Source organism: Leptodactylus fuscus, chromosome 4, assembly GCF_031893055.1.
Source record: "Leptodactylus fuscus isolate aLepFus1 chromosome 4, aLepFus1.hap2, whole genome shotgun sequence".
Taxonomy (NCBI): Eukaryota; Metazoa; Chordata; class Amphibia; order Anura; family Leptodactylidae; genus Leptodactylus; species Leptodactylus fuscus.
The window spans coordinates 3110648-3133929 of record NC_134268.1 but is presented as its reverse complement, the minus strand read 5'-3'; the positions used below and the strand labels follow the sequence as shown (position 1 = coordinate 3133929).

Sequence of the window (23282 nt, the reverse complement as noted above, 5' to 3'; positions counted from 1 at the left end):
GAGTATAATACAGGATAAGTAATGTAATGTATGTACACAGTGACTGCACCAGCAGAATAGTGAGAGCAGCTCTGGAGTATAATACAGGATAAGTGATGTAATGTATGTACACAGAGACTGTACCAGCAGAATAGTGAGCGCAGCTCTGGGGTATAATACAGGATAAGTAATGTAATGTATGTACACAGAGACTGTACCAGCAGAATAGTGAGCGCAGCTCTGGAGTATAATACAGGATAAGTAATGTATGTACACAGTGACTGCACCAGCAGAATAGTGAGCGCAGCTCTGGAGTATAATACTGGATAAGTAATGTAATGTATGTACACAGTGACTGCACCAGCAGAATAGTGAGCGCAGCTCTGGAGTATAATACAGGATAAGTAATGTAATGTATGTACACAGCGACTGTAGCAGCAGAATAGCGAGCGCAGCTCTGGAGTATAATACAGGATAAGTAATGTATGTACACAGTGATAACACCAGCAGAATAGTGAGCGCAGCTCTGGGGTATAATACAGGATAAGTAATGTAATGTATGTACACAGAGACTGTACCAGCAGAATAGTGAGCGCAGCTCTGGAGTATAATACAGGATAAGTAATGTATGTACACAGTGACTGCACCAGCAGAATAGTGAGCGCAGCTCTGGAGTATAATACTGGATAAGTAATGTAATGTATGTACACAGTGACTGCACCAGCAGAATAGTGAACACAGCTCTGGAGTATAATACAGGATAAGTAATGTAATATATGTACACACTGACTGCACCAGCAGAATAGTGAGCGCAGCTCTGGGGTATAATACAGGATAAGTAATGTAATATATGTACACACTGACTGCACCAGCAGAATAGTGAGCGCAGCTCTGGGGTATAATACAGGATAAGTAGTGTAATGTATGTACACAGTGACTGCACCAGCAGAATAGTGAGCGCAGCTCTGGAGTATAATACAGGATAAGTAATGTAATGTATGTATACAGTGACTGCACCAGCAGAATAGTGAGCGCAGCTCTGGAGTATAATACAGGATAAGTAATGTATGTACACAGTGACTGCACCAGCACAATAGTGAGCGCAGCTCTGGAGTATAATACAGGATAAGTAATGTAATGTATGTACACAGTGACTGTACCAGCAGAATAGTGAGCGTAGCTCTGGAGTATAATACAGGATAAGTAATGTAATCTATGTACACAGTGACTGTACCAGCAGAATAGTGAGCGCAGCTGTGGAGTATAATACAGGATAAGTAATGTAATGTATGTAAACAGTGACTGTACCAGCAGAATAGTGAGCGCAGCTCTGGAGTATAATACAGGATAAGTAATGTAATGTATTTACACAGTGACTGCACCAGCAGAATAGTGAGCGCAGCTCTGGAGTATAATACAGGATAAGTAATGTAATGTATGTACACAGTGACTGCACCAGCAGAATAGTGAGCGCAGCTCTGGAGTATAATACAGGATAAGTAATGTATGTACACAGTGACTGCACCAGCAGAATAGTGAGCGCAGCTCTGGAGTATAATACAGGATAAGTAATGTAATGTATGTACAGAGTGACTGCACCAGCAGAATAGTGAGCGCAGCTCTGGAGTATAATACAGGATAAGTAATGTAATGTATGTACACAGTGACTGCACCAGCAGAATAGTGAGCGCAGCTCTGGAGTATAATACAGGATAAGTAATGTAATGTATGTACACAGTGACTGTACCAGCAGAATAGTGAGCGCAGCTCTGGAGTATAATACAGGATAAGTAATGTAATGTATGTACACAGTGACTGCACCAGCAGAATAGTGAGCGCAGCTCTGGGGTATAATACAGGATAAGTAATGTAATGTATGTACACAGTGACTGTACCAGCAGAATAGTGAGCGCAGCTCTGGAGTATAATACAGGATAAGTAATGTAATGTATGTACACAGTGACTGTACCAGCAGAATAGTGAGCGCAGCTCTGGGGTATAATACAGGATAAGTAATGTAATGTATGTACACAGTGACTGCACCAGCAGAATAGTGAGCGCAGCTCTGGAGTATAATACAGGATAAGTAATGTATGTACACAGTGACTGCACCAGCAGAATAGTGAGCGCAGCTCTGGAGTATAATACAGGATGTAACTCAGGATTAGTAAGGTGAACATATCCCTTAAAGGGTTTTCGTTACGATACGTCAGTAATATAACAGCAGGGGTCTTACCTAGAGGTGCTCCTTCTCCTGATGATTTTGGTTTTGCTCTTCACCTTGTAGCTGGATGGGGCAGGGTCCCTGAACACAGCGGCGCTCGCCATTACTGCTGCTGCTTTGCTTTGTTGGGGTGTCTGTGGGCCGGCCCTCTGTGCCCCCCTCTGTAAGGCGTCTCGGGGGGACGCCACATTCTCGGCTTTCCATTTATAGCGACTCTTCAGGCCTACTGTTTTTGGGCTGGCTCCATTTTTCTTCCCTTTTGCTGCCGCTGCGGTCTCGGGGGGCTTCTGCCTCACATCACTTGCCATTTTCTTGGCACTTGGACTGACTTTCTTAGGGGGGGCTTTGGGAGAATCCGCCACCCAGCTGTATTTGTTCTTACGACTTTTGGTAACTTTATTGGCAGTGACAGTTTCATTGCTTTTTTGGGGTACTAGTGTCTGGTGTTTGGGGGTAGAACAGTTTACTTTAGTCACAGGGAGGGACACAAATGGTTTTGTAATGGGGGGCTGAGAGGCCGCAGGTACCTGAGCAGGGGTAGTTCTATTCACTGTCGTCCATGACACTTTTTGCTGAGTCTTGGACACTCCCTTGAGGATTTCCTTGCGAGCTCCTTGGCTCTGACTCCCTGAGTATATGGCCGGGGTCCCCCTCAGTACGGTTGTGGATGGCACAGGGGGCTGTGGTTGCACCCGACTCTCCTGAGTTGCGGCACTTTGCCATTTGAAGGCGGACGCCTCAGCCGGTTTGTCTTTGTTTCTAGATAACTTTGGTTGTCCCAATTTTTGGGAGATGTCAGTAGCAGCTGGACTTTTCTGGGGGGCTGCAGACCCCCTCGAAGTGTCGGCTACTTGTGACGTCCTGTTGACCAGCGAGTATTTCTTCCTCCAACTGCTCTGAGGCTGCCGGTAACCTTCACCATGGAAAGCAGGACACGGCTGGGCGGGGGTCGGCCATCTTGGGTTGGTTGCTGATTTTGGAGCAGGTGCGTTACCGTGGATTATTTTATGGCTGTTGATCAGACCTGACAATAATAACACAGTCATAGTCAGAGCACAAACCGCGAGGAGGCGTCAGAGCACAGCACGGAACGTTCTAGCAACTTCTAATAGATTCTCAGCTGGACATTCCAAAGACTGAAAGCCAATCCTGACCCAGTCCTGCTCGCACAGGTGATGGACTGCAGTCTACCAGCTATGACCTGATACACTGCAGCAAACCCTCAGCTGTGACAGGTCAGAATTAGCTTTGTACCTCTGAAAATAAATAATGCAGGTGACCAGTGTCACGTCTGACCTCTGTGGCCCTCTCTTTCTCTACGCCCTGTGTGCGGCCCTGTCTCCTCTGTGACCCCTCACTCCCCATGTATATTATTCTGTGGCCCCTGGCTCCCCATGTATACTCCTCTGTGGCCCCTCTCTCCCCATGTATACTCCTCTGTGGCCCCTCTCTCCCCATGTATACTCCTCTGTGGCCCCTGGCTCCCCATGTATACTCCTCTGTGGCCCCTCTCTCCCCATGTATATTCCTCTGTGGCCCCTGGCTCCCCATGTATATTGTTCTGTGGCCCCTGGCTCCCCATGTATACTCCTCTGTGGCCCCTCACTCCTCATGTATACTCCTCTGTGGCCCCTGGCTCCCCATGTATACTCCTCTGTGGCCCCTGGCTCCCCATGTATACTCCTCTGTGGCCCCTGGCTCCCCATGTATATTCCTCTGTGGCCCCTGGCTCCCCATGTATATTGTTCTGTGGCCCCTCTCTCCCCATGTATACTCCTCTGTGGCCCCTGGCTCCCTATGTATATTCCTCTGTGGCCCCTGGCTCCCCATGTCTACTCCTCTGTGGCCCCTGGCTCCCCATGTATATTGTTCTGTGGCCCCTGGCTCCCCATGTATATTGTTCTGTGGCCCCTGGCTCCCCATGTATATTGTTCTGTGGCCCCTGGCTCCCCATGTATATTGTTCTGTGGCCCCTGGCTCCCCATGTATATTGTTCTGTGGCCCCTGGCTCCCCATGTATATTGTTCTGTGGCCCCTGGCTCCCCATGTATACTCCTCTGTGGCCCCTCTCTCCCCATGTATACTCCTCTGTGGCCCCTCTCTCCCCATGTATACTCCTCTGTGGCCCCTCTCTCCCCATGTATATTCCTCTGTGGCCCCTGGCTCCCCATGTATATTCCTCTGTGGCCCCTGGCTCCCCATGTATATTCCTCTGTGGCCCCTGGCTCCCCATGTATACTCCTCTGTGGCCCCTGGCTCCCCATGTATACTCCTCTGTGGCCCCTCTCTCCCCATGTATACTCCTCTGTGGCCCCTCTCTCCCCATGTATATTCCTCTGTGGCCCCTGGCTCCCCATGTATACTCCTCTGTGGCCCCTCTCTCCCCATGTATATTCCTCTGTGGCCCCTGGCTCCCCATGTATATTCCTCTGTGGCCCCTGGCTCCCCATGTATATTCCTCTGTGGCCCCTGGCTCCCCATGTATATTCCTCTGTGGCCCCTGGCTCCCCATGTATACTCCTCTGTGGCCCCTGGCTCCCCATGTATACTCCTCTGTGGCCCCTCTCTCCCCATGTATACTCCTCTGTGGCCCCTCTCTCCCCATGTATATTCCTCTGTGGCCCCTGGCTCCCCATGTATATTCCTCTGTGGCCCCTGGCTCCCCATGTATATTCCTCTGTGGCCCCTGGCTCCCCATGTATACTCCTCTGTGGCCCCTGGCTCCCGTCCGTTGGGCCCCGTCTCACCCTGTAACAGCTGTATTTGCCTCCTCAGAGACTCCTTCTCCTCGTCCATGTCGGTAAACAGGTCTGAGGCGCAGGCGCGCGGTGATGACGTCACAGGATGCGCCCCCGGTCACCGTGTCCCTGTCCTGCCGCTCTACGTTATCTGGTGTGATGGCCGCAGTTTCCCGACACCTCACTGTACGGCCGCTGAGTACCCGGCGGGCCGCTGTCTTCTCTCTATAACCTGCTGACCCTCTCCCTCTGCCAGCAGTTAAGATGGCGGCTCTTCTACAGCTGCGTCACGTGTGCGCCCGGCTGCCCTGACAGGTAGGCGGTCTCCTAGCAACCGAGGATGCCGGAAGTGTCATTTGTCGTGAAATGTGTTTGTTTTTCTGTTTGTTTTTATTTTTTACTTCAGCAGAGTCTGAACATAGTCAGAGGCCGCGTTATACCGTGTCAGGCCTGGACTCTATTACAGAAGATAGACATTGGTTCTTCCTTCCATTCTGAGGGGCCACATCCCGCAGGCACCATGACGGGGCCCCTCTCATTGTCTCACACACTTGTCAATCCCCTGAGATTTCGGGTCACCAGTGAAGACATTTCTAGGATGTGACGCCGGCCTGACCTGGCGGCGCAGAGCGGCCCCTTCTCTCCGCACACGGTGACGCCTCCGCTCTCTGATCTCTTCCCACTTTACTTATGTTTTCTCCTTTTTCAGAATCGTCCACCATATTGGAGCAATCTCGTCACTCTCCGCACCAGATCCCCCTGTCATGAGCGCCATAAGGAGACGCGCTCCTCGGAAGACCTCCAGGGGATGGCGGAGGAGTTCACCAAATCCTACAGATGGCTAGTAAGCTGACAGGTAAGACGCCATCAATAACACAAAGGACTCGTCCCATCCCCCATCATCCGCAGGGTTAAAGGGATGGAGCGCCCTGTGCTAGTGCTGTCACATAGACTAGGGGCGGAGCCTGTAGACCAGGGAGCACTTCCAGGTGTAGGACCGCCCTCAGTGCACTTGCAGGACCTGCAGACCTTTAGTAGAGGTTTAGTCATGCTGCTAGTAACAATATACACCATATACGCTCTGGGTATACAGCTCTCCCAGGTCTCCGCTGCTGACCGTCTTCCTTTAATATAAGTCATATTAGAAAGATTCAGAAGTTGGTCACAGGGATTAAAGCACTAAAGGGGTATCCTACTGCTCGACGTGCAGGGCCTATGCTCAGGATCAGAGTGATTGCATTTATTATTATGGGTAGGGGATTGAAACTTTGACACTACAAACAAGGACCAGAGACACCAAGAATCTCAATACGTGTAATTTACTGAGTGACCAATGTATGGAAAGGATCAGACGGAGGGGACTGTGGGGTCTGGAAAGAACAATAGGATCTAGGGAGGACAGTGGTGTGTATATAGACATGAGGGTCTGTGGTGGGACGTGAGGACTGTAAGGATACAAGGGTCTGGAGGGGACAGAAGGCTCTAGGAGAGCAGTAGAATCTAGCGGGTGCGAAGGTGTCTAGCGGGAAAGTAGAATCTACAAGGGGCATCAGCATCTAAAGGGGACAGAGATGTCCAAAAGGGACAATAGGGTGTAGAGGGGATAGTGGGGTCTAAAAAGTACAGCAGGGTCTATAAGGGACAGCAGCACCTGGAGTACACTGTAGTTATGGTCTAGAGGAAACAAAAGCACCCGAAGGGGACGGTAGAGTCTAGAGGGATCTTGAAGGGACAGTAGGGTTTGGAGGGGGCAACAAGGACAGGAAGGGTCTGGAGGGCCAGGAGTGTCTGGAAATAGCCATTTCCCCTCTTCCCAATTGAAATCTTGAGTGAAATATTAGCGGGGGTCTCCCACAGCTATCACATCAGCAGCTTCTTCCATCTTATCTCTGACCCCAGATCCATTTCTGGTGGGTGACAGCAGTATTTCTAGATAAAAGCATGGAGATCCCTAAAAGCTCCCTAATGTAAGCCACAGCCGGTTCATCAGGGATATTTATAGCACTTTCCCTTTAAGACAGTTTTTCTGGTAAATTTTGGAGGCTGGAGCTGTCACTGCAGCGCTGCGCTTGCCACAGCCGGCCTGTAGATGGCGCCATCGCACAGCTTTCCCCGCTCTCCACTAATGTTTTTCTTTCCTAAGCCAAGATCCAGCAAATATTTTTTTTTTAAATTCCTTTCTGTTCTCTTTCCGGCCATGTGTGATTGCTGTTTCCTCTGGGCGTCCATTGCAGAAAGCTGGAGACAGGAGCTGCAGCTGCAAGATAAGGAGTGGGGAATGCACTGTGCACCAGTGACCTGTCATCCTGCATCCTGGGGAGGGGGCCTGTGGGGCTGGTGCATTAGTGGCCAGGACATACAGCAGCTCCGCACATCCCAGCTCCATCCTTTGTGATCCTGGGAGTGGGAGGAAAAATCCAGATGTAGCGCCTATCCTGCTGGCTTGTCAGGCGGCAGCCACCTTGCAGGCTCCAGGCGATGCCTGTGAAATTGGATTAGGCTCATTACAGCAGGGCCAGCCTCACAGCCCATTACTCTGGATATCATCCGCCTATTAGGGAGAGCATTACCTAGACCATGACCTGTCCCCCTGGAGCATCCCGGATATCAGGGATCATTGTGGAAAGCTATTAGTGCTGCACTGGGGGGGGGGGTCTTCATTAACCCATTAGTGCCGCCTGATGGTCTACTACATACTGGAGGGTCCTGTCTACAGCTGCTGACCAGGGTCTCCTTTAAGAGGTTCCCTCAAATCTGTAGGCTTCCTGCACACCATCTATTGACACCCAGGCATCCTGAGTGGACACAGTGGACCAGCCTCGGATGTAGATTGAGGAAGGAGGGGTCCATCTCCAGAGCATAGATCCAATCTGCACTTCTAGAGGGTGGATCTAGGTGTGGTCTTCTTCCATTCCTCTCCCCATACACAACCCAAGGAAGAGGGGGTCACTGCTGTCAGTGAGAGCTCACAATCTGTTTGGAGAATTGCATTAGCAGGGAGCTGGATGTCTTCTGCAGAGCATTGTGGATTCCAGTGAATGGATGGGATCCTGGATCTACTGTGGACATCACCCTGGATGATAAAGATCATGTGATGCAGCTTCTTGTAGTCTGTGAGCCGCAGGTTGCTGGAGGACCAGAACTTTCTAAGGTCCCAGGTTACAAGTAGTGAGGACCCTGCACTGTGCTCAAGGATGTCCGGCTGCAGACTGGCCAACATGAACGGATTCCTGGAAGAACCCCGAATGGAGACCGGGGACATTAACCGGATTATGAGGCATCTGGAGACTGGCACTGTCCTGACTCTGTTCTACCAGAAGAAATCCCAGCGCCCCGAGAGGAGAACATTCCAGCTAAAACTCGACACCCGGCAGGTGATATGGTTCAGGACCCCCGAGAAAGTGGAAGGGGAAAGTAAGTAACAGATATTTATAGTGATGTAGCAGAGTGGAGCTGGCGCCATAACAGTGATAACAGGGAGTACATATAGTGCAGTACATGATACCTGCAGTCCTATGTAACACCACAGATAACACAGTGATAACTCTCTGAGTACAGGTAATGTAGTAGATGTCACCGGCAGTCCTATGTAACACCACAGATAATACAGTGACAACTCTCTGAGTACAGGTAATGTAGTAGATGTCACCGGCAGTCCTATGTAACACCACAGATAACACAGTGATAACTCTCTGAGTACAGGTAATATAGTAGATGTCACCGGCAGTCCTATGTAACACCACAGATAACACAGTGATAACTCTCTATATACAGGTAATGTAGTAGATGTCACCGGCAGTCCTATGTAACACCACAGATAACACAGTGATAACTCTCTATATACAGGTAATGTAGTAGATGTCACCGGCAGTCCTATGTAACACCACAGATAACACAGTGATAACTCTCTATATACAGGTAATGTAGTAGATGTCACCGGCAGTCCTATGTAACACCACAGATAACACAGTGATAACTCTCTATATACAGGTAATGTAGTAGATGTCACCGGCAGTCCTATGTAACACCACAGATAACACAGTGATAACTCTCTGAGTACAGGTAATGCAGTAGATGTCACCAGCAGTCCTATGTAACATGTGATTAATAACAGACTTAGCACTTCTACATCTATGTGTCTGTGATACATTCTGTCCCTGATGTGCAGGATATTGGGGTTCAGTGTCCGGGGTCGCTGGTGATCCATGGTGTCACATGTCAGAGGGATTAGTCAGGAAACTGCTCTGGTTTCTGCTTCCTCTTTCTTTTTCCCATTTGCCATCTAGGTTGATGAGTCAAGGTGACTGTAGACCCCCCGGCCGTACACGAGGGGGAGGGGGGGCTATCACAGGACATACAGAATGGCCCCAGTGATAGCTATGACCCTGGACTGCCATCTCTATGTATCCAGCCTCTCCCTGGCCTGAAATGGCTGATAACAGAGAGCTGCACAGTAGATGGATGTCTGGAGCACAGGCTGGTGTTTTATCTTCTTATTTCTGGCTTCATAGTCGGGTGTATGACTTATAGGAGTCTTGGCTGAAATCAGAGACAATAACACAGTCTATTGCTCTCTGTTATCAGTGGGGACGCTGTTACAGATTTCGTTTTGGGGCCCATGAGTCTTCTCTTTATCTAGTAGTCGCAGGAATTCTCAGGTTTTCTGCTCCGTCTTCTGCTGGTGTGAAATTCCACATCTTCACATTCACCAACTTTTCAACAGGAACATTATGGCAGGGGTGTAACTCTATGGAGAGCAGATGTTACCGAGCCCTGAACCCTGAGGGGCTCCTAAAGGTTTCTTTGCCATATAAAATATACCACTTTTCTAAGATCGGTAGGGGTATATTTCAGATTTTGCAACGTGGTCCATTAGCTTCACGTTAGGCCCCTGTATCAGGGACAGTCTCAAGCAAGGATTACCATTATTTTAAAAAGTATATAGAGTCATGGTCGTAAGTGTTGTCACCTGAAATTTTCCAAAAAAGTCTTACAATTTCAGATGTTTTGTTATACTCAGGTTTATTTCCTTTGTGTTTATTGGAACAGCGCAAAAAAAAAACTGAAAAAAAATTCACACAAAACTCCAAAAATGGTCCGGACAGAATTGTTGTCACCTTTTCAAAATTGTGGGTAAATAACTTTGTTTCTTGCCTGTGATACTCATTCAGGTTCAGCTGTGGCAAATAACAGGTGTGGTCAATATGAGAATCACACCTGACACCAGATACAAAGGATACAAGTAACGTGTGGGCGGTATAAGAATCACACCTGACACCAGATGCAAGGGATACTACAAGTAACAGGTGTAGGCAGTATAAGAATCACACCTGACACCAGATACAAGGGATACTACAAATAACAGGTGTGGGCAGTATAAGAATCACACCTGACACCAGATGCAAGGGATACTACAAGTAACAGGTGTAGGCAGTATAAGAATCACACCTGACACCAGATACAAATGATACAGGTAACAGGCGTGGGCAGTATAAGAATCACACCTGACACCAGATACAAGGGATACTACAAATAACAGGTGTGGGCAGTATAAGAATCACACCTGACACCAGATACAAAAGGATACAGGTAACAGGTATGGGCAGTATAAGAATCCCCCTAACACCAGATAAACGTAACAGGTGTGGGCAGTATAAGAATCCAAATGCAGTGAAGAGAGATAACAGCTTGCAACACTCGAGTAAAATTCAATCTTTTAATTCCTTCCATTAAAAATATAGAATTCACACATAGAAAAAAGTGCAATGAAAAAACTGAAATAGTGCAGCCATAAAACCAAACGCTAACGCAATTCCGGGTACACAAATTTGTGTGTACCATGCTTAGTGTGCCACACTAAGCATGGAGGACAGAGAGAGGAGAAGAAAAGTCTGAGGAGCCGAGAACCAAAAGTGGAGAAATATCAACAATCACAAGGTTACAAGTCTGTCTCCAGAGATCTGGATGTTCCTTTGTCCGCGGTGCACTACATAACCCAGAAGTTTACACCCCATGGCTCTGTAGCTAGTCTCCCTGGACATGGACAGAAGAGAACAATGGAGGAAAGGTTGGAACGCCGGATAGTCCGGATGGTGGAGGAGCAGCCCCAACCAAGGGCTAGACACATCCAAGTGTCCTGCAAGTTCAGGGGTCATCAGTGTCAGCAACAATTATCTGTCAGGAGACCCCAGAGGACCCCAGTGCAGACACAGAGACCAAAAAAAGCCTAAATGTACAGGGGGGGGGGGGGGGGGGAGTCAAAATCCTTCTGGGAATATGTCGTATGTAGAGGAGACCAAGAAAACAGAATATGGAGGCCTACAAAGAGAAGAGCACTGGACCCGCGGTCACATATGGGGGAGGGGCAGAGAGGGTTTGGGGTTGTTTTGCTGCCTCTGCAGCTGGGGGCTCTGACAGTGTACAAGACATTATGAAATCTAAAGATTATCAAAGGATTTTTGGACTCTCTGTAGGGCCCAGTGTGAGAACGCTGGGTGTGTGTCCTAGGTCATGGGTCAGCAGGACAATGACCCCAAATATACTTCAAAAAGCCGCCAGAAATGTATAAAAATAAAGCTGGAGAGGCCTGACGTGGCTGCAACGAGTCCGGATCTAAATCCCACTGATCACCTGTAGAGAGATCTTACAATTACTGGAGGAGAAGAGAAGGCGCCCCAAAATATGAGACCTGGAGCAAAAGAAGAGGGGCCCCCAAATATGAGAGACCTGGAATAAAAGAAGAGGGGCCCCAAATATGAGAGACCTGGAGCAAAGGAGGAGGGGCCCCAAATATGAGAGACCTGGAGTAAAAGAAGAGGGGCCCCAAATATGAGACCTGGAGCAAAGGAGGAGGGGCCCCCAAATATGAGAGACCTGGAGTAAAAAAAGAGGGGCCCCCAAATATGAGAGACCTGGAGTAAAAGAAGAGGGGCCCCAAATATGAGAGACCTGGAGCAAAGGAGGAGGGGCCCCCAAATATGAGAGACCTGGAGTAAAAGAAGAGGGGCCCCCAAATATGAGAGACCTGGAGCAAAGGAGGAGGGGCCTAAAATTCTACCTGAGAGATGTAAGAAGTTTGTGGATGGGAATAGGAAGACATTAATATCAGGGATTGTTCCCAAATATTAAGGTGGAGGTGCCAGGAAATCTATCCGGCCCATGTTTGTTTCTGTATGACTCTCATCAGTATACCCTACTATTAATCCAAACCAGACCCCTAAACTAATACAGACCCCAGACCAGACCCCTAAACTAATACAGACCCCAGACCGGACCCCTAAACTAATACAGACCCCAGACCGGACCCCTAAACTAATACAGACCCCAGACCGGACCCCTAAACTAATACAGACCCCAGACCGGACCCCTAAACTAATACAGAACCCAGACCGGACCTCTAAACTAATACAGACCCCAGACCGGACCCCTAAACTAATACAGACCCCAGACCGGACCCCTAAACTAATACAGACCCCAGACCGGACCCCTAAACTAATACAGACCCCAGACCCCTAAACTAATACAGACCCCAGACCGGACCCCTAAACTAATACAGACCCCAGACCGGACCTCTAAACTAATACAGACCCCAGACCGGACCCCTAAACTAATACAGACCCCAGACCGGACCCCTAAACTAATACAGACCCCAGACCGGACCCCTAAACTAATACAGACCCCAAATTATCCCTTTACAGTGCTGAGGCCAGACATTCTTTTACACGCCTGCCTCTATATACTACACAGACCTGTATTATATACTGTACAGTACACCGCCTCTATATACTACACAGACCTGTATTATATACTGTACAGTACACCGCCTCTATATACTACACAGACCTGTATTATATACTGTACAGTACACCGCCTCTATATACTACACAGACCTGTATTATATACTGTACAGTACACCGCCTCTATATACTACACAGACCTGTATTATATACTGTACAGTACACCGCCTCTATATACTACACAGACCTGTATTATATACTGTACAGTACACCGCCTCTATATACTACACAGACCTGTATTATATACTGTACAGTACACCGCCTCTATATACTACACAGACCTGTATTATATACTGTACAGTACACCGCCTCTATATACTACACAGACCTGTATTATATACTGTACAGTACACCGCCTCTATATACTACACAGACCTGTATTATATACTGTACAGTACACCGCCTCTATATACTACACAGACCTGTATTATATACTGTACAGTACACCGCCTCTATATACTACACAGACCTGTATTATATACTGTACAGTACACCGCCTCTATATACTACACAGACCTGTATTATATACTGTACAGTACACCGCCTCTATATACTACACAGACCTGTATTATATACTGTACAGTACACCGCCTCTATATACTACACAGACCTGTATTATATACTGTACAGTACACCGCCTCTATATACTACACAGACCTGTATTATATACTGTACAGTACACCGCCTCTATATACTACACAGACCTGTATTATATACTGTACAGTACACCGCCTCTATATACTACACAGACCTGTATTATATACTGTACAGTACACCGCCTCTATATACTACACAGACCTGTATTATATACTGTACAGTACACCGCCTCTATATACTACACAGACCTGTATTATATACTGTACAGTACACCGCCTCTATATACTACACAGACCTGTATTATATACTGTACAGTACACCGCCTCTATATACTACACAGACCTTTATTATATATTGTACAGTACACCGCCTCTATATACTACACAGACCTGTATTATATACTGTACAGTACACCGCCTCTATATACTACACAGACCTGTATTATATACTGTACAGTACACCGCCTCTATATACTACACAGACCTTTATTATATATTGTACAGTACACCGCCTCTATATACTACACAGACCTGTATTATATACTGTACAGTAGACCGCCTCTATATACTACAGACCTGTATTATATACTGTACAGTACACCGCCTCTATATACTACACAGACCTTTATTATATACTGTACAGTACACCGCCTCTATATACTACACAGACCTTTATTATATACTGTACAGTACACTGTCTATATACTACACAGACCAGTATTATCTCTGTACAGTACACTGTCTCTATATACTACACAGACCTGTATTATATACTGTACAATACTGTCTCTATATACTACACAGACCTGTATTATATACTGTACAGTACACTGCCTCTATATACTACACAGACCTGTATTATATACTGTACAGTACACTGTCTATATACTACACAGACCTTTATTATATACTGTACAGTACACTGCCTCTATATACTACACAGACCTGTATTATCTCTGTACAGTAGACTGTCTCTATATACTACAGACCTGTATTATATACTGTACAGTACACTGCCTCTATATACTACAGACCTGTATTATATACTGTACAGTACACTGTCTATATACTACACAGACCAGTATTATCTCTGTACAGTAGACTGTCTCTATATACTACACAGACCTGTATTATATACTGTACAGTACACTGCCTCTATATACTACACAGACCTGTATTATATACTGTACAGTACACTGTCTCTATATACTACAGTCATGGCCAAAAGTTCTGAGACTGCCACAAATCTTCTCTTGTCACATGATCTGCTCCCTCTGGTTTCTGTGTTTGTCAGATGTTTTTATCACATACAGAGATAGAATTGCAATCATATTCTGAGTAATAAAAGCTTATAGTGACAGAAGGAGTTAGTGCAGCGGTGTAATATTTGCAGTGTTGCCCCTTCTTCTTCTTCAGGACTCTGCAATTCTCCCTGGCAGCTCTCAATCACCTTCTGGACCAAATCCTGACTGATAGCCGTCCATTCTTGCACAATCAATGCTTGCATTTTGTCAGAATTTGTAGGTTTTTGTTTGGCCACCCGTCTCTTGATGATTGACCACAAGTTCTCAATGGGATTAAGATCTGGGGAGTTTCCAGGCCATGGACCCAAAATCTCTCTGTTTTGTTCCCTGAGCCATTTAGTTCTCCCCTTTGCTTTATGGCAAGGTGCTCCATCATGCTGGAGAAGGCATTGCTGATGGCCAAACTGCTCTTGGACGGTTGGGAGAAGTTGATCTTGGAGGACATTCTGGTCCCATTCTGTATTCATGGCTGTATTTTTAGGTCAGACTGTGAGAGAGCCGATTCCCTTGGCTGAGAAGCCACCCCACACATGAATGGTTTCAGGATGCTTTACAGTTGGCATGAGACAAGACTGGTGGTAGCGCTCACCTCGTCTTCTCCCAATAAGCTGTTCTCCAGATGTCCCAAACAATCGAAAAGGGGATTCATAAGAGAAAATGACTTTCCCCCAGTCCTCAGCAGTCCACTCCCTGGACCTTCTGCAGAATATCAGTCTGTCTCTGATGTTTTTTCTGGAGAGAAGTGGCTTCTTTGCTGCCCTCCTTGAGACCAGGCCTTGCTCCAAGAGTCTCCGCAGTCTCACAGTGCGTGCAGATGCACTCACACCTGCCTGCTGCCATTCCTGAGCAAGCTCTGCACTGCTGGTAGCCCGATCCCACAGCTGAAACACTTTTAAGAGACGGTCCTGGCGCTTGCTGGTCTTCCTTGGGCGCCCTGGAGCCTTTTTGCCAACAATGGAACCTCTCTCCTTGAAGTTCTTGATGATGCGATAGATTGGTGACTGAGGTGCAATCTTTCTAGCTGCGATACTCTTCCCTGTTAGGCCATTTTTGTGCAGTGCAATGATGACTGCACGTGTTTCTTTAGAGATAACCATGGGTAACAGAAGAGAAACAATGATGCCAAGCACCAGCCTCCTTTTACAGGGTCCAGTGGTGTCAGTCTTACTTAATCATGACAGATTGATCTCCAGCCCTGACCTCATCAACACCCACACCTGTGTTACTGGAGCAATTACTGAAACGATGTTAGCTGGTCCTTTTAAGGCAGGGCTGCAATGATGTTGAAATGTGTTTTGGGGGATAAAGTTCATTTTCTAGGCAAATATTGACTTACAAGTAATTGCTGTTAAGCTGATCACTCTGTATAACATTCTGGAGTAGATGCAAATTGCCATTAGGAAAACTGAAGCCGTAGACTTTGTAACAATTACTATTTGTATCATTCTCAAAACTTTGGGCCATGACTGTACACAGACCTGTATTATATACTGTACAGTACACTGCCTCTATATACTACACAGACCTGTATTATATACTGTACAGTACACTGTCTCTATATACTACACTGACTTGTACTATCTGTAGTATATACTCCTGGGTGATATTCCTTTCTGCCTTATTTCTAAATGTTTGTTCCATTGTTTTTTAGTATTGCAGCTTTTTCCATGATGTCGGGTGTGACTGGTCACCAGACATTAAAAACCAGTTGGAAAGGAAACTTTAGCTGTCGGTGCGGGGGTGGGGCAGCCGACACTTATGGAAGCGAATAGAAGTATAAGAGCAGTAAAAACTGGAGCTGCAGAATAATTGTAGTTGGGTTTTATTAATTATTATTATTATTATTATTATTAACCCTTCTCCTACCTGCCAATATTGAGCCAGTTACAGTGCAGACCAGTCACTGGTTGTTCTGTTCATGGGATTCCCAGAAATAATCTGTAATGAGTGGGGGATCCCTGCAGCACCTCCGCAGGAGATATTAGGTATTGCACAGTTCACACTGAAATCAACTGTTCAGATTATGTACAGACCTTCCAGAGCAAGTGTGAGCCCCACCATCTACAGCCAGGTAGTCTGGGCCCCTGCTCTGCACCTCGGTGAACCCTGGGCCCCTGCTCTGCAGGCTAGTATTATGGGCCCCTGCTCTGCAGGCTGGTATTATGGGCCCCTGCTCTGCAGGCTGGTATTATGGGCCCCTGCTCTGCAGACTAGTATTATGGGCCCCTGCTCTGCAGACTAGTATTATGGGCCCCTGCTCTGCAGACTGGTATTATGGGCCCCTGCTCTGCAGGCTGGTATTATGGGCCCCTGCTCTGCAGGCTGGTATTATGGGCCCCTGCTCTGCAGACTAGTATTATGGGCCCCTGCTCTGCAGACTGGTATTATGAGCCCTGCTCTGCACCTCGGTGAACCCTGGGCCTCTGCTTTTATTGTCTCTGTCCATTCTGCTCACACAACTGGTTTTATGTCACTGAGATCTGTTTGTCCAAGTCTGCAGCTTCCTGGCTGAACCCAGAATAGAGCCAGTATGGAAGTGTGTGGGGAAGGGGGGGGGGATTATGGCTCGCTTTAACCTCTTCCCTGCTGGAGGAATGCCTCAGTGTCTAAGGGACCGATATAGGGAAGGCTCTTCTCCCCCAGAATATACTATGGATTCAATGTATTTAATATGAAGATGACCTGAGACATAGAGCACTGCCCCGGGGCCTCAGAGCGGTGACATCACTACTGTACTGATGACATCATAGATGGGGGGTCCTGGAGGTGGCACTTGTAGTCCCTGAACCCCTGTTCTCCTGATAGATGGGGGTCCTGGGGGTGACACTTGTAGTCCCTGAACCCCTGTTCTCCTGATAGATGGGGGTCCTGGGGGTGACACTTGTACCTATTGTGTGTGTGTGTGTGTATATATATATATATATATATATATATATATATATATATACATACACTTAAAGGGTTCTGCTAGGAGTTATATATTGTTGATCTGTCCTTAGGATAAGTCCCTAGATTATGATCAGCGAGGTCTGACACCCAGGACCCTTACAGATCAGCTGAATAGCCAGCACACTGCTGTATATATAAAAAGCAGCAAAGACTTCTTTCACTTCTTTCCCTATTGAGCCTATTGGCAAAGTGCTTGAGTTTTTCTATTCTGCAATGTGTGGACGGAATTAACCAAAGTTTCCTTTTCTGGTGTTGTCAAACGTTTCCACATTGCCGGGCTTAGCCTAATGGGTTTTTTTAAGGACTCCCATATTGATGATGTCTCCTTAGTATGTGATTGGTGGGGTCTGACACTCTGGTCTGTCCTAGGTCAACAATATATAAGTCTCAGAGATCCACTTTAAGGCCGGGCCCCACATGTCCTTGCAGAGACACACATTGCAGAGAAATACGCAAAGCGGAATTCCTGTGAGTTCCAAAACCCGCCACATGGGGCCATAGCCTAAGATGGGAATATCCTTTAAACATCAAATCATGAAAAGTCCCAATTTTTTCTATTTTTCCGATTTCCATTCCTCGCCATTTTCACAACCGCTGCTTGCTGTCAGTAAGTGATATTAGATTTCTGGACAGACTCAGCCTGGACTCCTGACTGATACATTGTAGCAAACCCTCAGCACAGGAGAGAGATTTGTGGTGAGTTTAGATCACAGAGGACTTTGTAGACCAGATATGATTGTAACAAACCCTCAGCTGTGAGAGGTATATTGTACACAAAAGTCTTCATATACTCTGAGAGTAAGCAGAGATCTTCAACATGACCACAGAATTGTGCAGGTGATGACATCTTGGATATTTGTGAGGATCTGCGACGGGGTTTGGGCTTCGTACCATGCACAGGTGTATGCTCAGTCACCCGGCTCCTGCATTGCGTCCTGCCCAGGTAGAGTTAAATCCAATTTCCGGACAAACATTCGAAGTGGCTGAAAATCCAGAGACTCTGGGTGAACTCTGCCCCCTGGACATCGCACCGGGGGCGTCTGCCTACGTGCGCATCTGCTGCCATTTTTTGGCTGTGGATATCAAGAGCCAATCCGCGAGACACTTAAAGAGACCTTTTCCTTTACCTCTTATCTCAGGTCCCATGTGAACGTCTGTGGTTTGGGGGTAAAACTGGGCACAGATCAATAGACTGTAACATACACATCATCAATACACTGTAACAAATCAAACAGTAATATGCATCATCACTACACTGTAACAGATCAAATCAATAAACAGTAATATACATCATCACTACACTGTAACAGATCAAATCAATAAACAGTAATATACACCATCACTACACTGTAACAGATCAATAAACAGTAATATACACCATCACTACACTGTAACAGATCAAATCAATAAACAGTAATATACACCATCACTACACTGTAACAGATCAATAAAAAGTAATATACACCATCACTACACTGTAACAGATCAATAAACAGTAATATACACATCGATACACTGTAACAGATCAATAAACAGTAATATACACATCGATACACTGTAACAGATCAATAAACAGTAATATACACATCGATACACTGTAACAGATCAAATCAATAAACAGTAATATACACATCGATATACTGTAAGGGTAACATCACACAGAGTTTTTTTGGAATGGAATCTTAGGCAGAGGCCGCCTCAGGTTCCGATCCAAAGAACGGGGCGCTGCGACTGAAAGCCGGTGTACTGCTCCGGCATCCAGCCGCGCACTCTGCTCCGGATTAGGCCCAATGAATGGGCCTAGTCCGGAGGGTGGAGTTTCTTCAGGCCGAATCGCTAGGCCTGATTTCAATAGGAGCCGTCTTTTTGGTCGGGGTTTAGAGGCGATTACGACCTCAAAACCCTGACCAAAAAACTCAGTGTGAACTTACCCTAACAGATCAATAGACTGTAACATAGACATTATTGATACACTGTAATGAAACAATAGACTGTATCATACACGTTGATAGACTGTAACAAATCCATGTATTCAGTATTAATAAAAGCTCCTGAATATACTGTCATAAATCCAGAAATAACAACTGTAACAAGCTCATTGATAAACTAACACAAATCTATGGATAGACTGTAACTAATGCGGCTGCGGTATGAGCGGGGTAGTTTGTAAGGATTTTCGCCTCTGGAATGTTCTCATTCACTGACAAGATCTTGAAAATACTGAAGAACAGAAACACAAAGTCTATGAGAAATCCAGAAGTTTCCAGAAGACTGGGTGCCGTCCCTTTAATATGTATGAGCTAAACCCTGCGCACAGCGGACTCTTTATGCGGCGATCCTGCAGCTCAGATGGGCTGATGCCAGTCGGAGATGGCTCCAAAGTCCTGAGGCCTGTGACGTGGTTGCCATGGAAACTTTCCAGACCAAAATCTTGACCCCATGGACCATCCGGGCCAAAAAAATCTGTCTGCACAAATAGTGGCCACAAAGTGCGAGTCCTGTGGGACACCCAGCCCCATGTAACCTGCGCTGCCATATCATATACTGCAGAAACGCCAGTCATGAAAGGGATGTAGCCTTACATGTCTGCAGCACTGGGCGTGACCTGAAACCTCCATACTTTACACTGCGGGCTTCATACAGAGAACTGCTGGATGGGGAATGACTACTTTGCTATAGAGATCTGTAAATATCCACGGTGGGGACGTTTAGTACCGGGTCAGAAATTAAAGGGGGAAACTAAAGCTCCTGTGGATTCCTCACCGTTGGCGCCTCCTGGGGGCTGTCATGGCTGCCATTCCCACACTTGGCCGTCCATTATATCACGTGTAACTCCCTGCACACGTGTGTACATTAAATATTCATGGATGGAAAAGCTGATGTGCCAGCCCTTAATGGAGGCCGCTATAAAATCTGCAGAGCCCTGCAATACTGATGGATGATAGGTGACTGCACCGCGCCATAAAGTTACTAGATTCTGTGCTCCATTCACACCCAGAGCTGCATTTATACAGAATTCTGCTGGTTTCCTCTTGATCCTTCTTTGCTGTTATAGACCCGGCCTAGAAATGATTCGGTTTTGTACTCACCACTAGAGCTGTATTCACACACTTACTGCAATACCTCCCCTGTCTGTGCTGCCCCCTGCTGTCTCTCTGAATATAAAAAAAAAAAAAACTTTGCAAGTCTTCAGTAGGTGATACCTTTTTTAATGGCTAACTCATAATGATGACAGAATATGACGTTTCGAAGCTTCCTCTGAGCTTCTTCTTCGAAACGTCATATTCTGTCATCATTATGAGTTAGCCATTAAAAAAGGTATCACCTACTGAAGACTTGCAAAGTTTTTTTGTTTTTTATATTTTATAACCACTGGCTAACACGGTACCAAAACAAACATTTTCCTTTTCTCTGAATATCTTCATAGAAGTCATTCGCTTCTGTCTTTCATTGATTTCTAGAGCCTTGTTCACACATGACTCTGCTCTTGCCTGTTCTCTTCTGCCCCTGCGGGTTTTTCTAGCTCCTCCCCTAGTGTATGTGAGTCACCTAGGACAGCATTCACACATGACCTCCCATATTTTGCTCTGATTGTTTCACAAAAGTGATTTTCCGATTGTTCGACCCGTTTACGCCTGAGTGCGGGTCTGATGTGCGGCGAGTTTACAGCAGAAAGCAGTCACATGACACTTGCAGTGATGTCATTGAAACAGATCAATCATGTGCATGGGGCCTTGCTCTACTCACAACCAGAGCTGCAGTGACACACAATTCTGTTGCCTTCCTGTTAGTTCTCATGCACCATCAATACCTCCCCTTTGACTGCTACAGAAACTTCCCTAGAAGTTATACAGTCCTGTATAGATCCGTATTCACACAGTCCTGTATAGATCCGAATTCACACACAGACCTGTTAGCTCTCTGTACAGTGCTGCTGGATCAGTATCTGCTCTACTGGTTTGCATTGTGGAAGATGTGAGCTTTATATTAGGAATTTTACAAGTGCCTGCTGTTGGGGGCGTGTCTGCTAATGGGGGCGTGTCCGCTGTCGGGGGCGTGTCTGTCAGCACAATGTTGACAGGTTTGCCTCTTTCCAGCACTCTCCTCCAGTCCTGTATTTACTGACCGTCCTCTTCTTGTTTTCCAGTTGATATCAGAGAGATAAAAGAGATTCGACCAGGAAAGAATTCACGAGATTTCGAGAGATATCCAGAAGATGCCCGGAAAGTGGATGCCTCGCTCTGCTTCATCATTCTGTACGGGGCCGACTTTAGGTTAAAGACCATCAGTGTTGCCGGTCAGTGACCAATACTGTGTGGGGGAGAGGAGGGGGATACTGGTGTGTATGTGTTATAGATTAGTATATATTCTATATAAAAATATAATGTTCGGGTGACAATGTCATATCTCATGTATTCACCTGCCATACAGACAGCCTAAACTGGCTGATGACAGATAGTAATAGATTGTAGTCCCCTGTTCTACAGTCGGCCTCTCCTCTCCTGACATGGCTGATAACAGATAGTAATAGATTGTATCCCCCTGTCCTACAGTCGGCCTCTCCTCTCCTGACATGGCTGATAACAGATAGTAATAGATTGTATTCTCCTGTCATGGCTGATAACAGATAGTAATAGATTGTATTCTCCTGTCCTACAGTCGGACTCTCCTGACATGGCTGATAACAGATAGTAATAGATTGTATTCTCCTGTCCTACAGTCGGCCTCTCCTCTCCTGACATGGCTGATAACAGATAGTAATAGATTGTATTCCCCCTGTCCTACAGTCGGCCTCTCCTGACATGGCTGATAACAGATAGTAATAGATTGTATTCCCCTGTCCTACAGTCGGCCTCTCCTGACATGGCTGATAACAGATAGTAATAGATTGTATTCCCCCTGTCCTACAGTCGGCCTCTCCTGACATGGCTGATAACAGATAGTAATAGATTGTATTCCCCTGTCCTACAGTCGGCCTCTCCTCTCCTGACATGGCTGATAACAGATAGTAATAGATTGTATTCTCCTGTCCTACAGTCGGCCTCTCCCCTCCTGACATGGCTGATAACAGATAGTAATAGATTGTATTCCCCTGTCCTACAGTCGGCCCCTCCTGACATGGCTGATAACAGATAGTAATAGATTGTATTCCCCTGTCCTACAGTCGGCCTCTCCTCTCCTGACATGGCTGATAACAGATAGTAATAGATTGTATTCTCCTGTCCTACAGCCGGCCTCTCCTCTCCTGACATGGCTGATAACAGATAGTAATAGATTGTATTCCCCTGTCCTACAGTCGGCCTCTCCTGACATGGCTGATAACAGATAGTAATAGATTGTATTCCCCTGTCCTACAGTCGGCCTCTCCTGACATGGCTGATAACAGATAGTAATAGATTGTATTCCCCTGTCCTACAGTCGGCCTCTCCTGACATGGCTGATAACAGATAGTAATAGATTGTATTCTCCTGTCCTACAGTCGGCCTCTCCTCTCCTGACATGGCTGATAACAGATAGTAATAGATTGTATTCCCCTGTCCTACAGTCGGCCTCTCCTGACATGGCTGATAACAGATAGTAATAGATTGTATTCTCCTGTCCTACAGTCGGCCTCTCCTGACATGGCTGATAACAGATAGTAATAGATTGTATTCTCCTGTCCTACAGTCGGCCTCTCCTCTCCTGACATGGCTGAT

The 23282-nt window shown here is 46.5% G+C and overlaps 2 protein-coding genes across 3 annotated transcripts in view; one reads left to right on the top strand and one right to left on the bottom strand.

Moving 5' to 3' along the window:
- ZC3H3 (zinc finger CCCH-type containing 3) overlaps positions 1-5181 on the bottom strand; it is a 167689-nt gene extending 162508 nt beyond the window's left edge. The window contains exons 1-2 of the mRNA XM_075270005.1: positions 4951-5181; positions 2216-3227 (exon numbers count right to left, since the gene is read on the bottom strand). Of these exons, the coding sequence (XP_075126106.1) occupies positions 2216-3227; positions 4951-4999 (1061 nt within the window). The 5' untranslated portion in view covers positions 5000-5181. The remainder of the gene's footprint in view (positions 1-2215; positions 3228-4950) is intronic.
- Positions 5182-7904: 2723 nt separating this feature from the next.
- LOC142200011 (1-phosphatidylinositol 4,5-bisphosphate phosphodiesterase gamma-1-like) overlaps positions 7905-23282 on the top strand; it is an 89642-nt gene continuing 74264 nt past the window's right edge. For both annotated transcript variants that reach the window (XM_075270003.1, XM_075270004.1), the window contains exons 1-2: positions 7905-8355; positions 21734-21883. In XM_075270003.1, coding sequence (XP_075126104.1) covers positions 8136-8355; positions 21734-21883 — 370 coding nt within the window. In that variant the 5' untranslated portion in view covers positions 7905-8135. The remainder of the gene's footprint in view (positions 8356-21733; positions 21884-23282) is intronic.